The sequence below is a fragment of the Camelus bactrianus genome, chromosome 5, assembly GCF_048773025.1.
Source record: "Camelus bactrianus isolate YW-2024 breed Bactrian camel chromosome 5, ASM4877302v1, whole genome shotgun sequence".
Lineage (NCBI taxonomy): Eukaryota > Metazoa > Chordata > Mammalia > Artiodactyla > Camelidae > Camelus > Camelus bactrianus.
In genome coordinates, this window is record NC_133543.1 from 78,937,956 (window position 1) to 78,961,772 (window position 23,817).

A 23,817-nucleotide genomic window follows, 5' to 3' on the forward strand; every position below is an offset into this window, starting at 1 on the left:
CTTTCTCCCTTCTCAGGCTGGCAAATCCCTAGCCTTCTTTCAAAAATCATCTCAGAAGTCACCTTTCCTAACCGGCCAGCCAGTGTTGGTCCCCCCTCCCCAAGCTCACTGCGGTATTTGCCATCATGCATTCCACAGCTTGTTTCTGTCTTCACCCACTAGGCCTTGGGCTCTGTTGGGTGGATGAATGAAGAGAGGGGAGAGAAGACAGAGAGAAGGCATGGAAGATGGGAAAGGCGAAGGAGGCTGATCTGGTGACCACTGTGGCCACTCAGAATCAGGGGTCCCTTTGCCTTACTTCTCTCTTCATCAAGCTGTAAACAGTACAAAGCTGTGATGAAATACCCACATCTTGCAGCTGGGATCCCCTGCCCACTAAACAGAAAGGGGGGATGAGTGAACTTCCTCCCAGGGTCTTGGCGGAGAGGGAGAGACATTCACTAAATGCTTATCTGGAAGGGAACAGAACCAGCCTCCACTGAACTTCTATCCTGGGCCAGGCAAGAGATTTTCTAGAACACTCTGAGAAATACATATCTTTTACATGAACCTTTGTAAAACCTTTGTAGAAAGTGACAGCTGTACCCCTGCTTTGTAGTTGAGTAGAAATTAAGAAACTCAACCATTTTCAGAGCTAGAATATGCAGAGATGAGATTTAAACCCTATTCTGTCTAACTCTGCACCCTGTGCCCCCTAATTAAGTGGTTAATAAACCTTGGAAAATGTGACTTTTGTTCGAATATGGCCTACTAAAAACCAAAGGTTCAGTCACTGGAAGAACAATGGAACATACATACAAGAAAATCTATTATATTGACTTCAGTTACAGCTTTTTATATGAGTTGTTGCTGTCCTAGCTGACAAATTGTCCAAAACGACTCCTTGGTCTCACTCTAAGAGACTACACTCTCACTCTGTACTAGTTTAATAAACAGAATTAGGCTCCAAGATCCATTCTGAAATTATGATCTAGGATATCCTACTTTTGAGACTATGATGTATTTTATATTTATACTTATATATAAGAACAAATTTGTCTTATTTTCCCAGTGAAAATGGATTATGTTGTAAATAAACACACACACATACACAAATGATACTCTCCTTCTGGGACTGAATAGTTGGAACAATTTGCTCAATTCCTTTTGATATTTCTGTTCTATGATGAAAACTTAACAATTGCTATTCAGGAGCATGTTACGAAGCTCGTTTGATTGGTAGCCTTCATTTGCTGAAAAAATTCAGAAACCTTTTCAGGTTTCCAGCTGACAGCAGAACCAACTTCTTGTCCTCCAGCTCTTATTGTGAGTTTATTATTCAGCAAGAGGGCTGCAATGAAGGAAAGGTGACTCCTGATGCTAAAGCATGCAACTGACATGACGTATGGAGGTAATCACACATGTGGCTCAGGAAGGCTATTAATTCAAGGCGCTATTTATGCGGCTTTCCTGGGGACTATACCAAAACTGAAAAGGCCAGTTCTGTACTTTTTGTATTTATCAGCCTGCTCTGCCTTCATGTCAAGTGATTCACTTGGTCCTTGCAGAGGCCCTGGGGATACATCTAACGTGGAGTAAAACCTCAGGGAGGAAAGAAAATAGGAAAAGAGAAGATTTCACCTCCGAAGAGCGAGCTACACCTATTTAGAATGACATATATTCATAGATGAGGTGTGGCTTGAAATGCACTGGACCACAGGGACTTGCCATAGTCACAAAGTCACAGGAACCTTGAGTTCCTCCATGGTATAAGGTATTCATCCTTTTCACGATTTCAGGATGGATCCTGGAGCTTATTTCTGTTTACTGGACCAGTGCAGAGTAAGGAGAAGGAGTCATTTTGGGCAATTTGTCAGCTAGGACATACATAGGGCTCTTTTGAGGCATAAATGTATTTATTAGCCTCTTCTATGACTGTCCGTTGATATCCTTGGCAGGTGTATGTTCATCTCCATAATGTGCATTCTTCTAAGGTGCTGGCATAATCTCGACTGTTGGGTGTTAGGAGAAGGAACAGGCTGGTTTAATTTCCGCTGTACAGCACAAGTCACAAGCGGGTGGGCACTCAGAAAAACCATCCAACGAGAAGGAAAGGGATTCATCAGAAAGTTTTGTTTGTAACAGGTTTTGATCAATGGTAATACTGTATTCATTTCCACAGCAGAAGGATGTAGAGGCCTCGTATTAAATTTCTTTTAAAAACCACAAAAAAATACAACCAAACTCTTGATTTTGTCTGCATCACATGTTTAGTCTAAGGAGCTGGCAAAATCTATCAATCATTGAACACACTGCTGATACTTTAATAGGGAACTGAAGGTTCGGTCAAGTTATTACATGACAACACGAAGTGGCTGCAAAGGTTGCTAATATCAGCTCTCCTACCGGTAACCCCCTGATGAACACCCCTTGTGGAATGGCACAGAGAAAAGCATCGCTGTGTCACTGGACGACACACTGCTCCAGACACGCCGATGCTCGTGGCTGCACCGGGGATGCTTATACTATTTCCACCACATGGTCACATGGTTTACAATGGAGTCTCAACTCGTTACCTTTGCTTACATCAACATTCTCCATGTGGCTGAACTCCAACACCAAGCTGGCTTGTTGTCACAGCATCTGGTCTGTGACACAGATCTGATTCTAGGACCTGTTTCACCTAATACATTTTCCCCCTGTATTTAGCTATCAAAGTACATACAGTGCCATAATTTCAATACTCTCCTAATTAAGAGAGGGGAATTCAATGGTCACCAAGTATTTGCCCAATAAGACTGCACCATAAGATTGCAAAAAGACCTTCTGTTGTCATTCAGTTTAAATAGCACAAGTGCTGGCACACTTGAGGATGTCACCAGCCTCAGAGGAGCTGGATATATACCATGTATGGCCAGGTACACCAAGTAATCTTGCTGCCTGGCTAAAACCAAAGGAAAACTAATAATCCCCCAAACAGACACTTAATGGAACAACTCCCCATTGCATTTGTCTTCACATGCCTCAGATCTTCATCCTAAGCCTGGTCCCCATTGCAATATTTGGTTTTATTGCAAAATGAGAAAAAAGACTCAGGTAGAGACACAATGGCGAATGAAAGTGACAGCTTATCACCAGCTATAACCTTTAGTTCTTAATTTTTCTGTTTTCTTCTAAGGACTGACTTGAATTCCATAATGAAAAATAGACCAAAAAGCAAAGCCCTTAATTTTCTACACTCCAATGTAATTGTTTTGTCTGGTCTTAAGGAAACAAAAATGCAATTTGACCTTTCAAATGTGTTAGCTAGAAGGTTTGTGTTACAGGAAGCACGGGAAAAACATTTTCCCACTGCAATGATGTGAAAGGAGTAGACAATATGGCTTCGTTTTGGGGGTATGTAAATGATTTGGGTGTGTAAACAAAATCTCCCCTCTTGCGTGTGCAGGAGTGAGTTGGGAGAGCAGCTGGGGGAGGTGAAGGTAGCCACCCAGGGGTGTTGCAAAGGGAGGAACCGCCATCCTTCCCTCAAGGAGCTACAGCAGGACGTGTGGAAGGACTGGTGTACTCTTCCTCTCCCTTCCCTCTTGTCCAGCTTTTATCAGCATTACTGATATCTTGGGCCACATCATTCTTTGTTGTGGGTGGGAGTAGGTGGGGGACGCATTCTAGGATCTGCAGGGCATCCCTGGCCTCTGCCAACTAGCTGCCAGGAGCACTCCCTCTCCGCAGCTATGAGTGCCCCCCAAATTTCCAGACATGCCAACTATCACCCGGGGGGCAGATTCATTTGGTTGGGAACACCACTCTAGCCCCAGACGTATCACTCCCTGTGCAGGACTCTCACTCAGTGGTTTTCAACCACAGATGCACAAAAGGATCACCTGAGGTTCTTTAAAAACAAAAAAACCCTATTCCTAGGTTCACTTCCGCCCAGTGAAATCAGCATCTCTGGGGGTGGGACTGAGGCAAAGGCTGGCCACAAAACTCTGAGAGTTTGTAATTAGAGTGCACGCACATATACTTTGGTATAGAGGAAAGTAAATATTAATTTACAGACATCATCTTTCAGTCAATGTTAAGTGACTCACAAAGAGAACAAATAAAAAAACGCATAGAGCACAGAAAAACAAGGCTTTCAGCGTTGTATGGAAAGCCAGGTATGACAAAGAGCAGCTGAAAGTTTGGGGGGTTTGGGGGGAAAAACAACCAACGAGCAAAGAATCCTGCTATGTGATAAGTCTGCAAAAGTAAAGAAAAACGATCTTATCTGGACTCAAACTAAAGTAGTTCCAAGGCTCCGTGCTCCAAGAATTTGATAGTATTTGGGCACTCAAGGAGCAGCAAAATGGAAATACAGGACAGACTGCTTGACTTGTTCTGAAATGCAACAGCTCCACTGGCAATATCTTCTTTGGGAGGCCTTCTTAAGTTCGTATCCCAGAAAAAGGCAATATTTAAAATGTCACCAGGATGACATCTGGCCTGCGTGTGGGGCCACTCTGCTGACCACTCTGGTGGTCTGTGTGTGGTTCTGCATGGCTACAGACAGGGACCCAGTGGCAGACAAGGGGCCCCCTTCTGAGTGGGATTTGCGGGATGCTGGAAGAAGCACTGCCTTTTCTTCAGCCTGCAATTCTCATGTTCAGAGTTATTCTTTTGGCTGGCGGAGAGTCTCAGCAGACTCCGTTAACTCTGGTTAACATGCCAATCTGTCACTTTGGGAGGGAGGACACACGATCATCAAAAGGATGAGGTTATCAGTTACACAAAAACGAGTTTCAGTGGTTGAAAGGAAGAAAAGGAGAAGGGTACGGGGAGCCCACTACAAGGTCCTGTTGTGCAGTGAGTGGGGTCAGGAGAGAAGCCCCCGGAAGCTCCAAGATGGAGAGAAGGAGAGAAAGCAGACAGAGAAAGAGGAGGTGGGCAAGGGCTTAGGGTCGGGGAGCTGAGAGACTCTTGACCTACTTCCAGTTTCCTGGCACCGCTTCAGGAAAAAATAAACACGAGGTATGGGAGCATTTCTGGCCCCTTTACACAGAAGGCGTGCTTTCACTGATTTCCCTTGCCTGTTTGAAAGCAAAGCAGCCTAAAAATATTGTCCCCGCCAGCCCCCACTCCCTGCAAGCCCGTTACTCGACCCCCAGCCCCAGCACACACCCTACCCCCCGGCTCGATACCATCTTCCATCGTCTTTAGGAGTGCTTTTAATTAGATGCTCAGTTGACAAAGGCATCTAACAATTTTTACAGCTTTATTTTGGAATCCATCCTCTCCCAGCATATGGCAAAACTATCAAGCATTACTCCCTTCCCTCAATGTTTTTTGGATTTAATGTTTTATTGCTCATTTAAAGATGTCAACATCAACTTGGACACACACACATACAGATTTGTGGTGAGAAGCCAGACTGGTTTGCACACAAAGCAATTAAACCTGGCAGCTATGATTCGAAAGAATGAATATTTTCCAGTTGTGGTAGGGGGCCAACCATATAGGAAAGAAACCAGCTGTTTCATGTTCGTTCCTGATGTGACTTTTCACACAGACGCTCATGTTGCAAAATTTATCTTCCGTGAAGACATATTATGAGGGTATATTGGGTCATCTTTGTTCCCCTCTCAAATCCCCAATTCTTTCCGGGAAGATGAGGAGCATCCGTGTCATGGTCATTGAGCCCTGTGTGACTGTGTCCTGGTTAAGTGCCAACTCTGATATTACAATTCAGCTATTTAATAGTTTTCCTCAGCAACATACTGGGCAAAGTGTTTTTCACAGCCAGACTGGGAAGGATAAGCGTTTCCTTCGTTTGACTCAGACACCGGCTCGCTCAGGACTCAGAACCGAGCATGTGCAAACCAGTGCTTTCCCCCAGTGGCACGGGATCATCATTCCCACAGACTTCCGCAGGACTTGGGAGGAATTCGTTCAGGCAAAAGTCACCTCCTGAAGCTGGCACTTTGTTGGCAAAGTGAACATTGAGAATTTCTTACCTGAGAGTGTCTATTTCTAGACTACATGCAAGGCCTGTTGAGTGCTCTGATGAGAGAACTGGGAGGTCCCAAGGAAGGGGAGGAGAGCCTGGACACCATGTCCCTGCCGCCTGGACACCGCGTGAGTCAGCATCTCTCAGAACCAGCGTTCTTTCTGGAAATCTCCGAATCTGGATATACCCTACCATGTAACCCTCAGGTTTCCACTGTGTTACATGAATAGGGCTGCATTCAAAATTCTCTCTAGTGTCCAGAGTTCATAATTTCACCACCACTAGGAAAGCTTCATTTTTTAAAAGAAAGCATTTAAGCAGCCTTCTTTGATTCTGTAAAGTGCTATTTTTCAAGAGCACCACAATCCCTAAAATTCATCCTTTTCTCCTCAGAAAATGAGAGAGAGGCTTAATTCAAGTACATCATCCTGTTGGCCAGGCTGTAGGCTTATTTGGAACAGAGGCAAATGTTTTCCCTTTGGCATAAATGCATGTCAATGGTTGATTAAAAAAATACTTTAGTTTTATTTTTAAGTTAACGTTCATGTCATTACTTGGGGATCATTTTAATTAAGGGTTAGGTCAGAAAACAAGTGGTGGTGTTTTCTCATTTGGTAGCAACAGCGCACAGAAAACAGTTCATCTAAATGTTTTCTTCTTCAGTTTGCAGAAAAAGTGCCAGTTTTCAAGGAGGTGACTTTTAGACAGCCGTGCTGCTTGGCAGAGCTCACTCAGAAGTGGTCCTTCCCCTCAGTTTAAAACACAATGTGAATTACAAGCAGAGAAAAGATACACAACTTCCGGGGGTGCTGACTTTCCTGACCCCACACCTTTAGCTCTTGAGGAGTAAAGCACTCAAAGAATCTAAGTCTCAAGATGTCTCATGAACCATGTGATGCTCATTTTACTAAGGAAATAAAATTAAAAAAAGAAATAAAAGTACTCAGAGCAGCTGGAGGAGAGAGGTAATCTGAGGTCACAGCTACACTCTGTCAATTAGTGTGTGAGTCACTCAGATGGAAGGTATCATACCGAGGCCTCAGAGGAAGAGTTTGTTCTAAAATGCCACAGAGAAGGGTAAGACAGAGTAGTCTTGGGTGAGCAGCTCACTCATGCCTCCAGACAGAGGCTGGCCCACCTCGACCCCCACGAGCCAAGCCTGGCCCACTGCCTGTCTGTGTGATCCCTGGCTGCTTCTACACCACCACAGAGGACCTGAGCACGCGCACACAGACCTCACAGCCCGTAAAGCTGACAGTATTCACTAGCTGGCCCTTTACAGGTAAAGTGTGCTGACTCTGGCTCTAGAGAACAGGCCTGGAAGTTGAGTGTGATCTTATATATTAGGGTAACTTAAGGGTATATTGGAAAAGTCATATAACTGTAAAATTTAAAAAAAAATAAAATTAAATAAATAATAATATTAATAACAATAATAACAACAACAAGACCTTTCTTTACTTCTCCAAGTACTTTCTTTTCCTTTTCTTTGGGGGGGGGCAGGGTAACTAGGTTTATTTATTCATTTATTTTTTAATGGAATTACTGGGGATTGAACCCAGGACCTTGTGCACGCTAGGCAAGCACTCTACCATTGAGCTATACCCTCCCTGCTCCAAGTACTTTCAAACATATTCCTGGAGATGGCTTTGAACAATTAGTAAAAGATACAGTCAGATCCAACAGGGAAGTGTTCCACTAAGGTCGAGATGCTGTGACAGGGTGGAGGGTCAATGATTCCTCACAGAATGATAAATGAAAGAGATGATTTTCTTTCAAGTCCCTGGTGTCTTACGCACCCTTGGAATTTCACGTTATATGTAGCAGATGGTTTAAAATTCAAGAATTTTAGATTAGGTTAGCGTTCGGTGTAACTTAGTTTTACGCAAATCTACAATCAGCAAAAAAGCATGTCAGTGTCAAAGAAAGGACTTGGAATGGGAAAAACAGGCAGATGTGATCAAATTCTAGAATCATGGGAGGCTGATATAGGGAACATGAGCCTGGGCATTATGGGTATGTGTTTTCTTTGTCCTGTATTTTCCCTTTAACACCATGATTTTCTTCTGAGGAATCACAGCTCCTCAACTCTCAGTGTAGGTGGGGCTCACCCCACCACTAACTGTATGGTAGGCACACGGCTCTGGCCTGGCTAGTGGGAAAACTCTGTCCCTCCAGCCACAGGGACTGGTTTAGGGACAGATACATGACCCAACCCAGCCAATGGGAATTAGCCCTTGGACTTTTTGTTGGAAATATTGGAAATGAAGCCATCCCTCAGATCACAGGGGCTAAAGATTATGTAAGCTTTGAGCTGCCAGAGTGTCATCTTTGCTGCTATGTGGAGACATCGTGCCTAAGAATGAAGTCAAGAATAAGCAGAACCAGGAGATTGTGGGAGACACTGAGAGAGGATATGAGGGAGAGCGAGCATGAGGCAGAAAGAGAGAAACTGAATCCTGATGACATAACTTGGGCTTAGTACCAAATTTGCCTAAAGGAATCTTCTAGAATTTTCATGGACATTGGCCAATAAATCCTCTTTTGTCATTAACTAGAGTGACTTGAGTTTCTGTCACTTGAAACTGAAAGTGTCCTCGCTGATACACTGAGAACATTTTCCACTGATAATAACCTTTTTACTAACAGATATTTCATTCCAATTGTGGACACGAGCAAATGTATAGGGCTGAAAGAAATGTCTTGCATCAAATCACCTGCAGAGCAGGGCAGTACAGAACCAAAACCACAGTGGTGTACCATTTCCGAGTTCCAGTCTTAAAGACACCCAAGAATGGGGTTCTATCACTAAAGCTTATGTAAGACGTTTCTGAGTTTTGTTAAGAATTTTTCTTATTTTATAATGGTATCAGGCTGGAAAAATATTTTTTCTGAGTAGAATTCATAATGTTAGCTTTCCAGAGATTTGTCAAAAATAGCACTTTTGAGGTTTTGTTCTTTGTTGAGGTTGTGTTTTACATCATTCATACAACTCTGGGTCAACTTTAAACCCCAGTGAATTATGTCTATCAGGTCTCCTTTTATTCCAACATTTTCTCTTCTTTTTTTATTCCTAAGACATGTGCTTCTGTCTGCAGGGCTTCAGAAAATCTGCTGAAGTGTTGTTCTGTGACATTTATGTATTAAATTAACGTTTTCCATCTGATGCTTTTACCTATAACAACAGCCCAAGTGCCATAAATTGATAGTTTCTGAATCAAATTACTCACCAGTTGTGTAATTCAGCAAAGGCTGCCTTGATCTTCTTCACGGAGCTATCCACTTCTTCCTTGATCATGACGCGGTATCTAGTTAGAGACACAGTGCAGCGTTGCAAATCCTTCACCGATTTCTCAATATTTGGGCCTAAAGTCAACGTCAAGAGAAAGCGTGTTAAACTGACCACTTGACTTTTTTTTTAATTTGTGAGTTAAATAACAACAGCAAAAGCAACGAACTCCCCCCTTCCAATAAAAAGAGATTTGTCCTTTGTTTTTTAATTTAAAAAAAAGTTCTGTCAAGAGGATGTTTACCCAGACTTTTTAAAATCCAGAGTGGGTGGTTTGTGTGGCCCCTGAGACAACGGTGACTTCACCAGCAGGCCCTCTGGCTGGGCCATTTTGGGCACACGTGTCTCCTTTGCCCTTTGGAAAGAGGCTCTGATCATTATGTTCTATTATGAGCTGCAGTTTCTTAGAATCTGATATGTCTAAAGACCATTTGTGCTGCTATATAAACACCACTCTGTGTGGTTTAGAGCCAGCGGGGCTTCTGGAAGAGAAAAATGACATAGAGGCTGGGAGAGGTACAAATCAGCTCAAGGAAGGATGGAGCATCAGTGCCAGGCATGCTGGCTCTGGCCGCATCAGTCCTGAGCCAGGCCTGTGATTACAGCCGCAGCACTTAAGGCAGCGCTCGGGGTGCCAGTCTTGCCTGACTTCCTGAAACTGTCACCAGGCTTTACCGATAGTGCAGAGCAAATAGGCAAATTGTATTTATCCCAACAAGGGCATGTTTCTCAGAAGAAAGAAATCTCTCTCAAGAAAAGTCAGAAGGTCTATCAAACCCAAGCCAAGGAAATCAGATACAACTGAGGCTTAATGAGAAGAGTATTACTGAATCTTCTGGCAATCCAAAAGGAAGTGATTTAGCCCTTTTAATTTTTAAGATCAGTTATGTGTAAAATATATCAAAGCTCAAAAAATAACAAAGATATAGTGCGTCAAATTAAAAAAAAAAATCCTCTTTCCGTGTAAATTGTCTGAAAGTTCTAACATAGAACTGAATTTACATGAGGAAGATCATATCAGAGCAAGACATACCAGCCTCTTGACTCATCTTCATTCAGTGCAAGTTCAGAACTTGTATATGGGGACACATTCAGCAGCCACATTGCTAAAAGAGCTCCTGTATTAACATTTGCTTTATAGGATGTTAGGGTAGAAAGTATTTGTGGTACAAATTTATCCACACCTACAAAGAGAAGAATGGCCACAAAGGGACAGAGACAGGGGATAGAATTCCACTTAAACACTCAAGACCTTTGATTAACAAGGGAGGAAATCACATCTGGCTTTCGATCTATGTGGGTCACAGAAAGAAATGCAATTTCATGTCTCTCTCTCCACTACGCAGTACCTTTTGGAAAGTTCTGTCATTCGGGTACTTCTCTGTGTGTGCAAAATAGGTTGAATCATTTGTGCAAAAGAAATCACTTTACCTCTTTTCTTTGCCAACTCATCTGGCTTTATTTCAAGATGAGCTGCAGGGGCATTGGACTTAACAGGAGATGTTTTTGCTTTAGGCTTGCTTGGGTTACAAGGCTGCTCAGCTGACCACTGCAGGCCATCTGACCTCTCTGGTGTTCCATGTATAGGTTTGGGGTTCCCATCTAAGCATAGTTTCTGTTGCAGTGGTCTGTTGCCTTCTGTAAGAAAACACCAAATAATGACTGTGAAGTGATAAACTAAAAACACTGATGATAAAAGTGACGGGAAATGCCACGATTTTTGTTTTTGTTTCTCTGTTAGCAATAGTGCCTTTCACTGCAGTTAAGAAACTGTTTTAATAGACTCCCCAGAAGATGAAAGGAGATACTAGAAAGAGTCTTGTCCTTGGAGTCAGAAGACCTGGGTGGGTGTTTTGGCTCTAGTAATTACCTGCAGAGTGCCAAGCCACTTAACATCTCTGAGCCTTAGTTTCCTCCCCCATAACTATCCGGTAAGGTCATTAAGAGCCTTACACGAGATGAGCAGTATTTTTCCCCATTCAGTAAAGGCTTAGGTGTCTGTAAGTACAATTCCATATTGAGGCTATAAAAACATAGCCCTCCCATCTCCAAGTGCTACATCAATGTCTTGTGGTATTTTATTCCGAATTAATGAAGGCAGAAGAATGACCAGAGCTGGGGCAAGAATGAAGTGACAACAGGTACTATGATCATTTCATCTAATTTATGGAAGAATTAAATCAGGAAACATCATCACAATAACTCAACTGTATTTAAAATCTAGGGAGTTAGAATCTCTCTGGAGCTTTAACAGATGTGGCAATAAATTAGCAGCGCGTTGCTTTCGGCATCTTTTAAAGGTAGGTTCCTGTTTAGTTTTTGCTGGAGTGAATTAAATGACACCTTAGTGGCCTGAAAAGGAAATGTATCACCCTTAACATCTTACAACCAGAGAGTGCTTTGGGTGTGAAAAAAAACGGAAGCCAGTGTGCTTTTGCAGGTCAGGTTCTTGGAGACAGCTGGGTGTCGTATACAGAGTGTGGGTTTGGCTCTGGAAAGCCCATGTTCTCATCCTCCCTATGTCTGGATGACCCTGTAGGAATGACTCCACTTCCCTGGCCAGCTGTGGCTCTCACGCAAACAGAGAACAGCATCATCTCTATGAAGCCTGGCCCCCTTTCATATAGTCACCCTGCCTCACTTTTCTCTACTCCATTGTGCCTCATTAAAGTTTAGTGCATTATATTTTAACCCAAGGTTTCCATGTCTACCCCTTCCCTACAGTGGCTATGACTCCCTTGAAGGCAGATACTAAAATCAGTTTCATTTTCAAAGCTCTAGTACCTGTGTCTGGCTCAATAGCTGTCTTGTGATCAAATTAAAGTACATTTAAGATAATTTCCTAGTTAAAAAAAAAAAAAGAAACAAAGAACACCTTTCTTGACACTGTCACAAACATTACAGAGACTAGAACTGTAAAGTACAAAAGAATATGATCTGGGTCCTCGTCAGTTTGACTTTAGACGTTTGCTCATTTATGAGGTGTAAATCTGACATTAGTTGAATCCATCACTCATTACCTATATATCAAGAAGGCACAACACATGCTTTACAGGCTGAATACTGAGTACTCTTTAAAAAATTTACTTAAAGGGAAATTATAGCACACAATGAAATGTTCAGCCCAGGTAGTGAACAAAGGAAGTAAGTGCTGAAAACATCATTTCCTCCTGTAATAAAAGAGATTTAAATGGTAGTATGCAATTTTATCCTTAGTTATACTAAAGTTTGGAACTTCACTGTAGGGCCGTGGTTGTCAAAGTTTAGTGTGCCTGAGTTCTCCCTTAGTACTTATTGCAAATGCAAATTCCCTGACAACACCTCTAGAGATTTTGATTTAGAAGTGGATCCAGGATTTAACTTCCCAGGTGTTTCTGTTGGGTTGGAGATGGATGGTACCCAGGTGGTACCACCCACTAGGAAAAACTACTTTGAAAGATGAAAAACTAATTTTTTGATGACTCTATAGGTGTTTTGTTAAAGTGATTAAGTACAGGCTGGTTCCAACTCACTCTCTCTAAATTATAGTTGATATTCAGCATTGATGAAATATTATAAATTGAGAATTTAAAATACAGCTCATTGTGTACAGTGTAGAAAATTACCATTATTTTTTAAAATAAGGGATTTATATTATAGACTAGTGGAAATAATGACCTTAGAACAGAGGAAAAAATTATTCTGTTGAATGCAAAAGCATATTAAATGAAAGACAAGCATGCAAATAAGCTTGAGCTCATTAACCTAGAGTTGAAAATATTTTGTTTGAGTATCAGAGAACTGATATATGGGCAACTGGTTCATTTCATCACTCATCCAACAAATAGTTATTGAGAAATTTGAGTAGTAGTAGGTTCTGAAAAGCTGTTTCACTGGTGAGGTCACTGAATACTACAAAGATCTGGAATTCTCAAAGACTACTTGGATATATTTGCACATTGGCTGTACAGATCTGTCTCCAGATACAGTAAAACTCTAGGATTCTTTCAGATGAAAATTGGCAGAGCTGTAACAGCATTAGGTTCATCTTGGCCACAAATCCTGGTATTTCTAGCAACAGAATAATGAGAGTTCTTTCCTGGATAAAGTGATTTTCCTCTAACATTATGGGCTAGAAGTACCATCAGTTCTCTACCTTTCTGAAATCCATTTGTAAACTTCAGTAGACTATAGCTGACTTGGAGTTGCTTCATATCACTGTCCAATAAAGTAGTCACTAGCTACATGTGACTGCTGAACACTTGAAATGTGGCTTATCTGAATCGAGTTGTGCTGTTAAGTGTAAATCACACACTGAAACTTGAAGACTTAAAAAAATAATTAAAAATATTTGTTTGATAATTAAAAAATATTGATCAATATGATTTTGGATATACTGTTAGATAAAATATATCAATTTAATTCATCTATTTCTTTTTACTATTTTAATGTGGCTACTACAAAATTTAAAATTATATATGTAGCTCCCATTATATTTCTATTGAATAGCACTAAAATAAACCAAAAGGAGCATGAGATTGTTGGTCTACAATCTGTAATCATTACAAATTTATATTCTAGACTAAGAGAGTATTGATTTCAGTGAAGCCTTAAAATATCCTCTGCAATTTCTACATGAGAAAAGTGGTGACAGAGTGATGTATGTCTTGTTCATCATTACATGCTTGGTGTCTTGTGGGTACATGATGAATACTGAATAGATGAATGAGTGAATGAATCAGCGTTACTTTGGTACTTTGCACGCCTAGGGCCTTTCCAATTATAGGGAGCCTGGTTTGATATCAGCTTCTGGCTGTGTCTTTATCCAATATTCATCAAGTGCTTGAACAAAAGTAGCTACATCCTGGAAAGAAAAGTTATCTCTGGAAACATTCAATCTTCCCAGATTTCAATAAAAATTATATACATTTAAATTTAATCCTTGTCCATGTATCTAAAAAATTATTCCTAGAAGCTTATGTGTTTTTGATTTTAACCATTATCTGAGCCTTCCTTTTATGAAAAATACTTATCAAATTCTAATATAGATGTTCTATAACATCCTGAGTATGGTTCTGGTTTCTGATTCAATTTAATACAACGATCTGTACGGAGTATCTGCTATGTCCTAGCCCTGGCTAATTCATAGGAGATAAATGGGACATAGGCTCTCTGCCCGTAACAACTAGTATGTAAAATGTGAAAAAGTAATATAAGACTACAGCATAATAAATCTGAGTTGACCTTTCCCCATTGAACTGTCTTGGCATCTTTGTTGAAAATCAATTGACTGTATATGTGTGTTCTATTTCTGGACTCTGTTCTATTTCATTGATCTAACTGTCTCTCCTCACCCCAATACCGACTATCTTACTTACTATATAATGAGTCTTAATATCAGGTAATGAATGTCCTCCAACTGCATATTTCAAGAAAAAAACCTGATGGGATTTTGACTGGGCTTGCATTGAATCTAGAAATCAATTTGGAGATAACTGGTATCTTAACAATATTGCATCTTTTGATCACTGAACATGATGTATCTCTCCATTTATTTAGGTTTTCTTTAATTCGGCTCAGCATTATTTTATAATTTTTAGTGTCTTGTGCATCTTTAGTTAAATTTATTCTTAGGTGTTTCAGATTTCGTATGTCATTGGATATACTATTTGAAAAAATTTCTTTTCTCAATTGTCGGTTGCTAGAATGCAGAAATACGAATTAACTTTTTATATATTGAACTTATACTTAAAACACCTTGATGATTTCCTTATTCTTTTTTTTTTTTTTTTGTAGCTTTCTTAAAATTTTCTACACAGGCCATAATGACATCTGTAAATGAAGTTTAACTCCTTCCTTTCCAAACTTTTCTTGCCTTATAGGTTAGGAATCCTAGTAGAATGTAGAACAATCACCATTGCATTATTCTTGATCTTAGGAAAACTACATCCAATATTTTATTATTAAATATTATGTTAGCTGTACAGTAGATTTTTCATGTTTTCAATAAGTTTTCTTATATTCCCAGTTTGCTGGAGTCTTTATTTTGTCAAGTGATTTGAGATGATCATGCTGCTGATATCTTTGATTTTGTTAATACAGTAAATTACATTGAGTGTTTTTTAACTGTTAACCCCATGTTGCATTCCTGGGAAAAAGCACCTTGGTCATGGTGTATTATCTTTTTTATATATTGCTTACTTCGGTTTGCTAATATTTTGTTGAGGATTTTGCTTCTTTATTCATGAGCAATACTGTTCCTAAATTTTTCTTCTAACGACTTTGTTAGGTTTTGATAAGGTTATGTTGGCCTCATTAAGTAAGTTGAAAAGTGCTTCCTTCTATTTCTAAACTATTTCAGAAAATAAAAATTTGTTTCAGATTGCTATTATTTCTTTCTTAAATGTTTTTAAGAGTTCACTGGTGAAGTCATCTGAGCCTAGAGATTTTAATTATTAATTGCTTTGACAGATTTAGGGCTATTCAGATTTTCTCTGTCTCCTTATGTACATTTTAATAAGTCATATTTTTCAAAGAATTTGTCCATTTCATTTTTGGCACAAAAGTTGTCAGTCTTTAAATGAATGAGGGGTCAGATCAATTTCATTACTGACATTGGTAATTAGATTATTGTATTTTCATTATGATGCAGTTCAAAATATTTCTAGTATCTCAAGATTATTTTTCTTTGACCAATGGATTATTTAGAAGGTTGACTGAGTTCTAAATTTTTGGAAATTTTCTAGATATCTTATTGCTATTAATTGTTAGTTTATTTCTATTGTGGTCAAAGAACATACTCTAAAGATTTCAGTATTTTCAAAAATTTTTAAGACTTATTTTATGGTCTTGCAATGAGTCTATTTTGGAGAAAATGCCATGTGTTCTTGAAGTTATTGGGTGTAGTGTATTACAAATGTCAATTAGGTCAAGTTAGTTAAGAGTATTTTTCAAATCTTCTACACTCTTACTGATTTTTAATATACTTGCTCTATCAATTGCTAAGAAAATGGTGATACAACTATAATTACTGTAGATTTGTCTCTTTCTTTGTTCTATCAATTGTTGCCTCATGAATCTGGAAGCTCTGTTGTTAGGTGCACTTAAATTTAGGATTGTTATGTCATCTTGAAGAATTGATCAATTTAGTATCATGCAATGATCTTAATTATCTTTGATAATATTCTTTGTATTGAAATCTTCTTTGTCTTGTGTTAATATAGCCACACCAACTTTACTATGCTTACCTTTTGGATAGTTTAACTTTTCCTATCCTGTACTTCTGGCCCGTCTCTGTCTTTATATGTAAAATGCATCTCTCATAATCAGCATATAGCTGGGTCTTGCTCTGTTATACAGTCTGTCAATCTCTGCTTTATAATTAGAGTTTTTAGTTCATTGTCACTTAGTGTAATCATTGGTATTACTGGGTTATGTGTACCTTTTTCAGTTGTGTCTATTCTTTGTTTCTTTGATCTTTTCCCCTACTTCTTTCAGGTGAACTGGTTTTCAAGTAATGTTAGTACTATCTTTTATTGTGATGCCTCTTTATTCTCTGTTTTCAGAGGTTGTTCCAAGGATTACAGTATATATCACTAATTTATCACAGTATCCTTTGAGTCAATATTGTACTGCCTTATGTATAATATAACAACTATACAAATATAATTCCTTTTAGCCACTCCTGTCAAATGTATACTTACAGTCATATATTTTACATCTACATTTGTTGTAAACCTCACAAGAAAAAAACCTTTTCTTTCCATCCATATATTTACCATTTTCAGTATTTTTCATTTCTCCCAGAAGATCCAAAATTCAGTCTGGTATCATTTACTTTTAGCCTAAATAATATCCTTTAACTTGTGGTAAAGTCTGCTGGTGATGAATTCTTTCAGCTTTTGTTTATCTGCAAGTATCTTTGCTTTCCCTTCATTTTTGAAGGATATTTTCTCTAGATATACAATTCCATATTGTCAGTTAGTTCCCCCATTATATTACAGATTTCATTCTAGAGTTTTCTGGCTTATGTTGTTTCTGATGAGAAGTCAATCTTTACTCTTATTGTTGCTTCCTATTTGCAGTGTGTCTTTTGTCCTCTGGCTGCTTTTAAGATTTTATCTTCATTTTTGACTTTCAGCAGTTTGACTATGATATGCTTTAATGTGACTGTCTATCATTTATCCTGCTTGGATTTTGCTGAGCTTTTGGGATATGTGTATTGTTGTTTTACATTAAATTTGGAAAAACTGTGGCCATTGCTTCTTCAGAGTTCCCCCTCCATTCTCGACTTAAAAAAAATTTAGATATTGTGCTTTGTAGTTCTAGGATTTCCATTTCATTCAGGAGACTGAAATTCCCCTCCCTTCACCTATTATATCCACCCTTTTTGGGGGGTAAAATTTTAACACATATTTATAATCCTTGTCTGCTGATTCCAATATCTGGGTTGTCTATAGACCTGCTTCTAATGACAAACATTTCCCTTCACTATAGGTCACATTTTCTTCTTTCCATGTCTAGTAATTTTTTTAGACTGGATACTGAGTATTGTGGATGACACACTGAGAAATGTTATTTTGTTATTTTCCTCCAAAGAGTTTTGTAGTTTGTTCTAACAGGTCATTAAAATACTAGCATACCACTCTACTCCCCTTTCCTTCTTTTGCCTTGAAGGGACATGTTAGACATCTTATAGAACAAGCTACAATGGAAGTAGGTAAGGGGATAGCAGACTGTTCCTTAAAATACCTTTATTTAATTCCCCTGCTTTATACCTCTCTTCTTAAGCTTGTCCCCCATGCTAGCTGCTGACTCTAAGTCCAGAGTTCCCCATTTCCTGCCAGGCAGTCAGCCTCCCTCCTGCCAAAGCTCCCTCCCTCTGAATTCTATGCTGCAGCTTCCCTTATCTGCCTCATCAGTCAATCCTCTTCCATCTACTCTCCTTCCTCTAGAAACTGAGGCCCTCTTTCCCCTTTTCTTCATTATTGTGGATTTCTATTTTTAAAAATTCCTTTGCTATAATTTAGTGTGGTTTGTGATGAAGAAAATACAAATTCATGCCTTTCTTTTTCTTAAAAAATTCTTGATATGCTTTGCTGAATTATTTTCCAGTCATTTGGACCCACTGACAGTCAGCTGTAGTGCATGCAATTGTTCTCATACTTAACTCTTGCCAATACTGAGAACTAGCAATTTTCCAGTTACTAAATCTTGGTATCAACTTACATATTTGGCTTGTCCTTGACTTGAGTTATTTTACAGAGAAAAACATAAACTATGGTGGTTGTTTTTTGTTAACAGCCCCAAAGAAAACAAATCTTTCTCTTGGGAGAAATACATGAACTTGGATTCAAAGATTTTCATAAAATATGTACAGCCATGTATGTGTTCAGATTTGAAAGTTTCTGAAAACTCTTTTTTCTTTTTAGCTTTTCCTTTTTAGTGAAATCCTTCTGTACTTAAAGGTAGACTAAAAGAAGTATACATAGAATTCAAATTTACCTTTAAAGGATGTATTAAATATAGAGTAGTTCTAAAATAATTATTTTAACTCATTGAGTTAAGATGATTTCATAGTCTCCTATACAAATGTAATTTCAGTAAATCACACCGTCTGATGATGATTAACTTAGAATCATAAAGTAGTTCTATCTAGAAAAAAACTGATAAACAAAAAATAATTTTGTTGATATAAAATAATGTCTAAAATTGTTAATGTCTATGTTACATGATGCATTACCATTCTCTTAAAAGTACTTAAGTGAATACAATAGTGTTTTATGATAACCAATAATCAAGTAATTGGTAGTACTTTGATCACTGATCTTAATATTCTTAAATATTCACAAAAGAAGAAATGGAAATGGAAATTAAACATCTTTAAAATGTTCCATCTTTCTATTGATCAATTCTACAATTAAAAGGAATGGGATTAGTACAATCTTTCTGGACAGCAATATATTAAAAACTTAAAAAAATAATTATACCCTTTGAACCCAGTAATTCCAATTCTAAGAAAATATGCCAAGGAAATAATCTTAATTGTTTATAAAGATTTACACACAGGAAATGTTCACTACAACACTGTTAATAACAACAAATAAATGAAAAGAATGCAAATGGACAACAGCTTGGGAATAATTAAAATAAATGTGGAAAATTCATAAAAACACAATGAAGCCATTAAAATCATGTTTTTAAAGAACATACAATGATATGAGGTAATGTTCATAATGTCAAGTAAAAAGCAGAATACTATGTAACGTTTGTCCCAAAACCTCCTATATATCTGTATATTTAAAAAATTCTGAAATGAAATTTCACAGTGCTTGTTTCTGAGAGGCAGGATTTTTTTCTTCCTAAACCTTACTGCATTTATCAAATCTCTTCAATTAATATAAATGCCTTTTAAAACCAAAAATACAAAATCCATAATTATCTTCAAAAGCAGCTTAAACATTTTTAATTAACCTACACTTATCCATATATTTTATCATTAATAACTCAATACAAACCATGAGAAAGACTTATCTGAGTGCCTATCATGTCCAGTTATTGTTTTAGACACTAAAAACACAACAGTGGTCAAAGACACATGTGGCTCCCATCTTTATAGAACTTGCAGTCTAAGAGGAAGACATATACATCAAACCACCACACAAACAAATGTAAAGTACAACTGTGATAAGCGTTATGAAAGAAAACTACAACACGCAGTATCTGAAACCCGCAGCTGGCATATCTGCCCTAGAGGTATCAAGGACAAATTCTCAGAGGCGACAGCTAAGCTCACTTGAAATCACAGGAAAAACTAATCAGATGAAGCGAGGAGAAAGCGCATTCCAGGCAGAGACTGCGTCTGAGGCAGGAAGACGCAAGGCACGCCAGTTAGCATGCAACTGTCTCTCGACTCCAGGTCCACCCTTCTTTGCCCTACTTTGTGATACTGGAGCCGGGCCCTCTAGACAGTTCTCTTTTGCCAACTGGCAGAATGTTAGCTTTGTCAGAAGACGGCAGCAAAGGGGCCCTGCAAGGCAGTAAGGACAGGAATACAGTTCCCTTCCAAGCCCTGGTCTTCACTGTTACTATTCTTCAGCACAGGGGCCAGCAGCCGTGCAGAAGAGCCCCAGCTGCACTCTCATGCCATGTTCCCCCACTGGCAGTGGCTTTGAGCAGTTCTGTTCTATCTACACCTCCTGGCAATGGTGAATCTCTTCCGCAGAACAGATCAGGCCAGGCCCTGTGACAATTTTTTTTTTTTTTTTTTTTGCCACCACAAGGCTGCATGTTCCTCTGGTAGCCACACACCTTGTCTGATGAGGTGAGAATCTCAGTTTTGGGTGGGGGGACTCTCCCGGTCTAGTTCTTTTATATTGTCCAGTCTTCCTGGAGACAGCAACCTCCCTCTTGCCATGTCTAGACCCCTTAGAGTCTTCATTTGCTCCTTTTAGTAGTTAACCACCTCCTACTGTTTTAGTAGTTCTTCCTATTACATTCATCCCATTCAAATAATCAGTGTGGCTTCTGTCTCCTGACATGAACCTGACTGGCATACATGGCCACTCTGAGGGACTAAAAGGAAACTAGAATGGCTGAAGCAGAGAGCTAGAATGAACATGCGAACATGCTATGCAGTGAGGCTGGGATGGGACACAGGGGCCAGAATATGCTGGGTCTGTAGGCCAGGGTAAGACTCTTGGTCTTTAGGAGTTCAGGTTTGTGCTTTGAAAAGATTACAGGCTAGAGAATGATTTAGAGGGGAACAGAGTGAATGGTAGGAAATTAGTGAGTGGACGACTATAGCTGCAGAGGCAAGAAAGCATGGTTTCAGTGGGAAGGTAGAGGTAGAGACAGAGAAATGGATGGATGTTAGGAATATTTGAAAATGAAAATCAACAGGACTTGGTGATGGACTGGATATTTGGGGTGAAGAATATGTTATGACTGATGCCTGAATTTCTGGCTCACAAAATGGACGGATGGGTGGTACACTAACACCAGAAGCACTAAAAAGAAAGCTAAGACTGGGAAGGGAGAGCAGGAGTTTGTTTTGAGCATGTTATTAAGGTGTTTTGAAATGTCAAAGTGAAAATGTCAAGTAAGAGTCTGGAGTTCAGAGAGTAGCCTCGACTGGGATGAAAGTCTGTGAGCCAGCATGCACAATTAAAGTTAGTATATAGCTGAAACGATTTAAGAAGAGAGTATAGCTTTATATGAGAAAGGACTTGGAACCAACCAAGCCTTTTATGAGTCTCAACGATTAAAAACCAGTTAGAGAAGAATAACCCTCAAAGGAAACAGAGAAGTGATAAAAATGGGGGTGAGAAATCAGGACAGTGTCAGGTCTTAGAAATCAAAGGAAAAAGATAGAGTAGTTGAGGGTAGAGTGGTCAACAGCCTTGAATGCCGTTGAAAGGAAAAGGTAACAAAGGGATTGGAAAATATATCTGCTACATTCAGTGCAGGGAGGCCAATGGTAAACTTAGTGGGAGCTATTTCTTTGGAGTGACGGGGCTGTAAGCCCTAATGAATAGGTTGGTAAGTGAGAGAGAGGTAAAGAAATAGAGATAGTGAGTAAAGACAACTCTCTTAAGATGTTACAGAATAATGGTCTGGTGATGAAGCTCCAAGAAAACTCTTCACATTACAATTATTGTACACTTTGATTTGCATGTTGCATTCAGAGGAGCTAATCACTTTGGAACAGAGACCAAAACAGACAGGTTTATTCAGAAGATATACTGTCAGTCAGTTTTGCCTTTTCAAAACTTCTTTATCAAATACAGATTGACTTTATTATTTCACTCATGTTCTATAAAACTTGATCAGCTCAGAGAGCATAAGGCTGGTAACTTTCTGTTTAGAAACCAATCTTCTAGTTTAATTTACATTGTCTCTACAAGGTCTCATATGTCATTAATACCTTTACAGGTTTATTTTCATTAAAGGATAATAGATAATAAAGTCAATGAATTAATAAGCTGTCAATGACACAAGGCAGGCATGTTAACTTGATTGGTTTCACAGACTTATTTCCCTGAAAAAAACAGGCTTAATTCTCATTGCATTTTGATAGAACCATTTAGCTCTTTGTTCAAAGTTAAGAAAAAAATATTGAAGGCCTTTCATTCTTTGCAATGAGTGCATTCCATTCAATTAAGTCTGTTTGTGGCTAAAATCACCATAACAAGGTATGAGTGGGAAGTTAGGAAGGTATCAGCTATTCAGAGATGAGGAGGTTTGTGTTTTTGCTGTACGGATGCAGCAAAAGTAGTTTTCAAATGAGAAACAGAAGGGAGAGGGCTCTGGATTTCACTCTACCCAGGTGACAGAAAAATACCCAAGGGGTTTTATATATCCCGTGTCCTCGTGTCACCACATCCTATGTCTGTCTGTCTCTTTCTGCTCTATCATACACAGAAAAAGGGAGCAGAGGTCTAAGTCATTGAAAACACAATGTAAAGCCTCCCTCACCATGACCTGAATAGTCCAGACACGGTGCTGCTGGAAGCTGAGGTTGAAACTGAACAACACACGGCTCCAGAATGGAGTTCACACCACGTATGTAGATGCTAAAATAATGAGTGGGGATGGTGACAGATGTGCTTATGTGCTTTAAAATATAAGCTTCCAATGCATGTTCATATGACAGTACTTAACGTCAGCTTTATATAAAGCATCACATCTCTAGTGAAAAACCAAAGGTTATAACTTTGCAAGGGCTTCAGCTAAAATAATCCTTAATGAAGGTTTAAATAAAACATTGACTGTCCAGACCACGATAGCCTGGTGTGAGAGGATGGGCATTGAGGCTTCTTGATCTCAGTGTCAATGTCTTGCCTTCATTCACTCCTGTCACGTTATGTCCTTATCTGCAGACCCTGCACAGTCTCCTCCCACTTGCTCCCTTCACATTTACTATAACCTATAATCACTGAGCTGTATTCTGCACCTCTTCTCTCCACCCCCGGAAAAGAACAGACACTCCATGAAGGCAAAACATTTTCAATTTTGTTTACTTCCTCTAGAAGAATTCCTGGCACGTATTAAATGCTTAAAACATTTCCTAGATAAATTGAGAGATGATATGAGAATTTACTCTGTGCCAGATGGTGTGCTAATCACTTTATGTATCTCGTTTACTGCTCACCATAATCTTGTAGAGTCATATATTCCTTTTTTTGTGCGTGTGTGAAGGAAAGTGTGGCATTTATTGTAAGGAGCCATACAAGTAGTCTGAGACATCTAGTGCTGAAAAAGCCCCCCCCCAACTCTAGAGTCATCTGTTCTATTTTGCAGGTGAGGACCCTGAGACACAGAGTGGTTAGCTTGTCTAGGGTCACACTGCTAGTAAGTAATGAGGCCACGATTTGAATCCAAACAAGTTTAATGCTAAAGCCCTGGTTCTTAGCTCTGATATTATATTGCGTCCAGCTGAGAGTGGGCACTGCTAAAATCCTGGAATATACACATTTGGCTTTTCTATTAAAGTTCTCGGCAAGCTGCTTTCTTCTTGTTGATCTTTTCTAATCCTCTGGTCCAATATAGGCTTTAGAGAAGCAGGGGAGATAATCTGGTAGCT

At 39.1% G+C, this 23,817-nt stretch overlaps 1 protein-coding gene across 8 annotated transcripts in view; it reads right to left on the reverse strand.

Annotated features, from left to right (window-relative positions):
- Positions 1-23,817, reverse strand: part of SPATS2L (spermatogenesis associated serine rich 2 like) — a 157,247-nt gene that overhangs the window by 25,110 nt on the left and 108,320 nt on the right. For 7 of the 8 annotated variants that reach the window (XM_045508000.2, XM_010971891.3, XM_074364197.1 and 4 more), the window contains 2 exons: positions 10,686-10,892; positions 9,196-9,331 (listed from right to left, as the gene is read on the reverse strand). In XM_045508000.2, coding sequence (XP_045363956.2) covers positions 9,196-9,331; positions 10,686-10,892 — 343 coding nt within the window. The remainder of the gene's footprint in view (positions 1-9,195; positions 9,332-10,685; positions 10,893-23,817) is intronic. The other variant, XM_045508003.2, reaches the window with a different exon arrangement.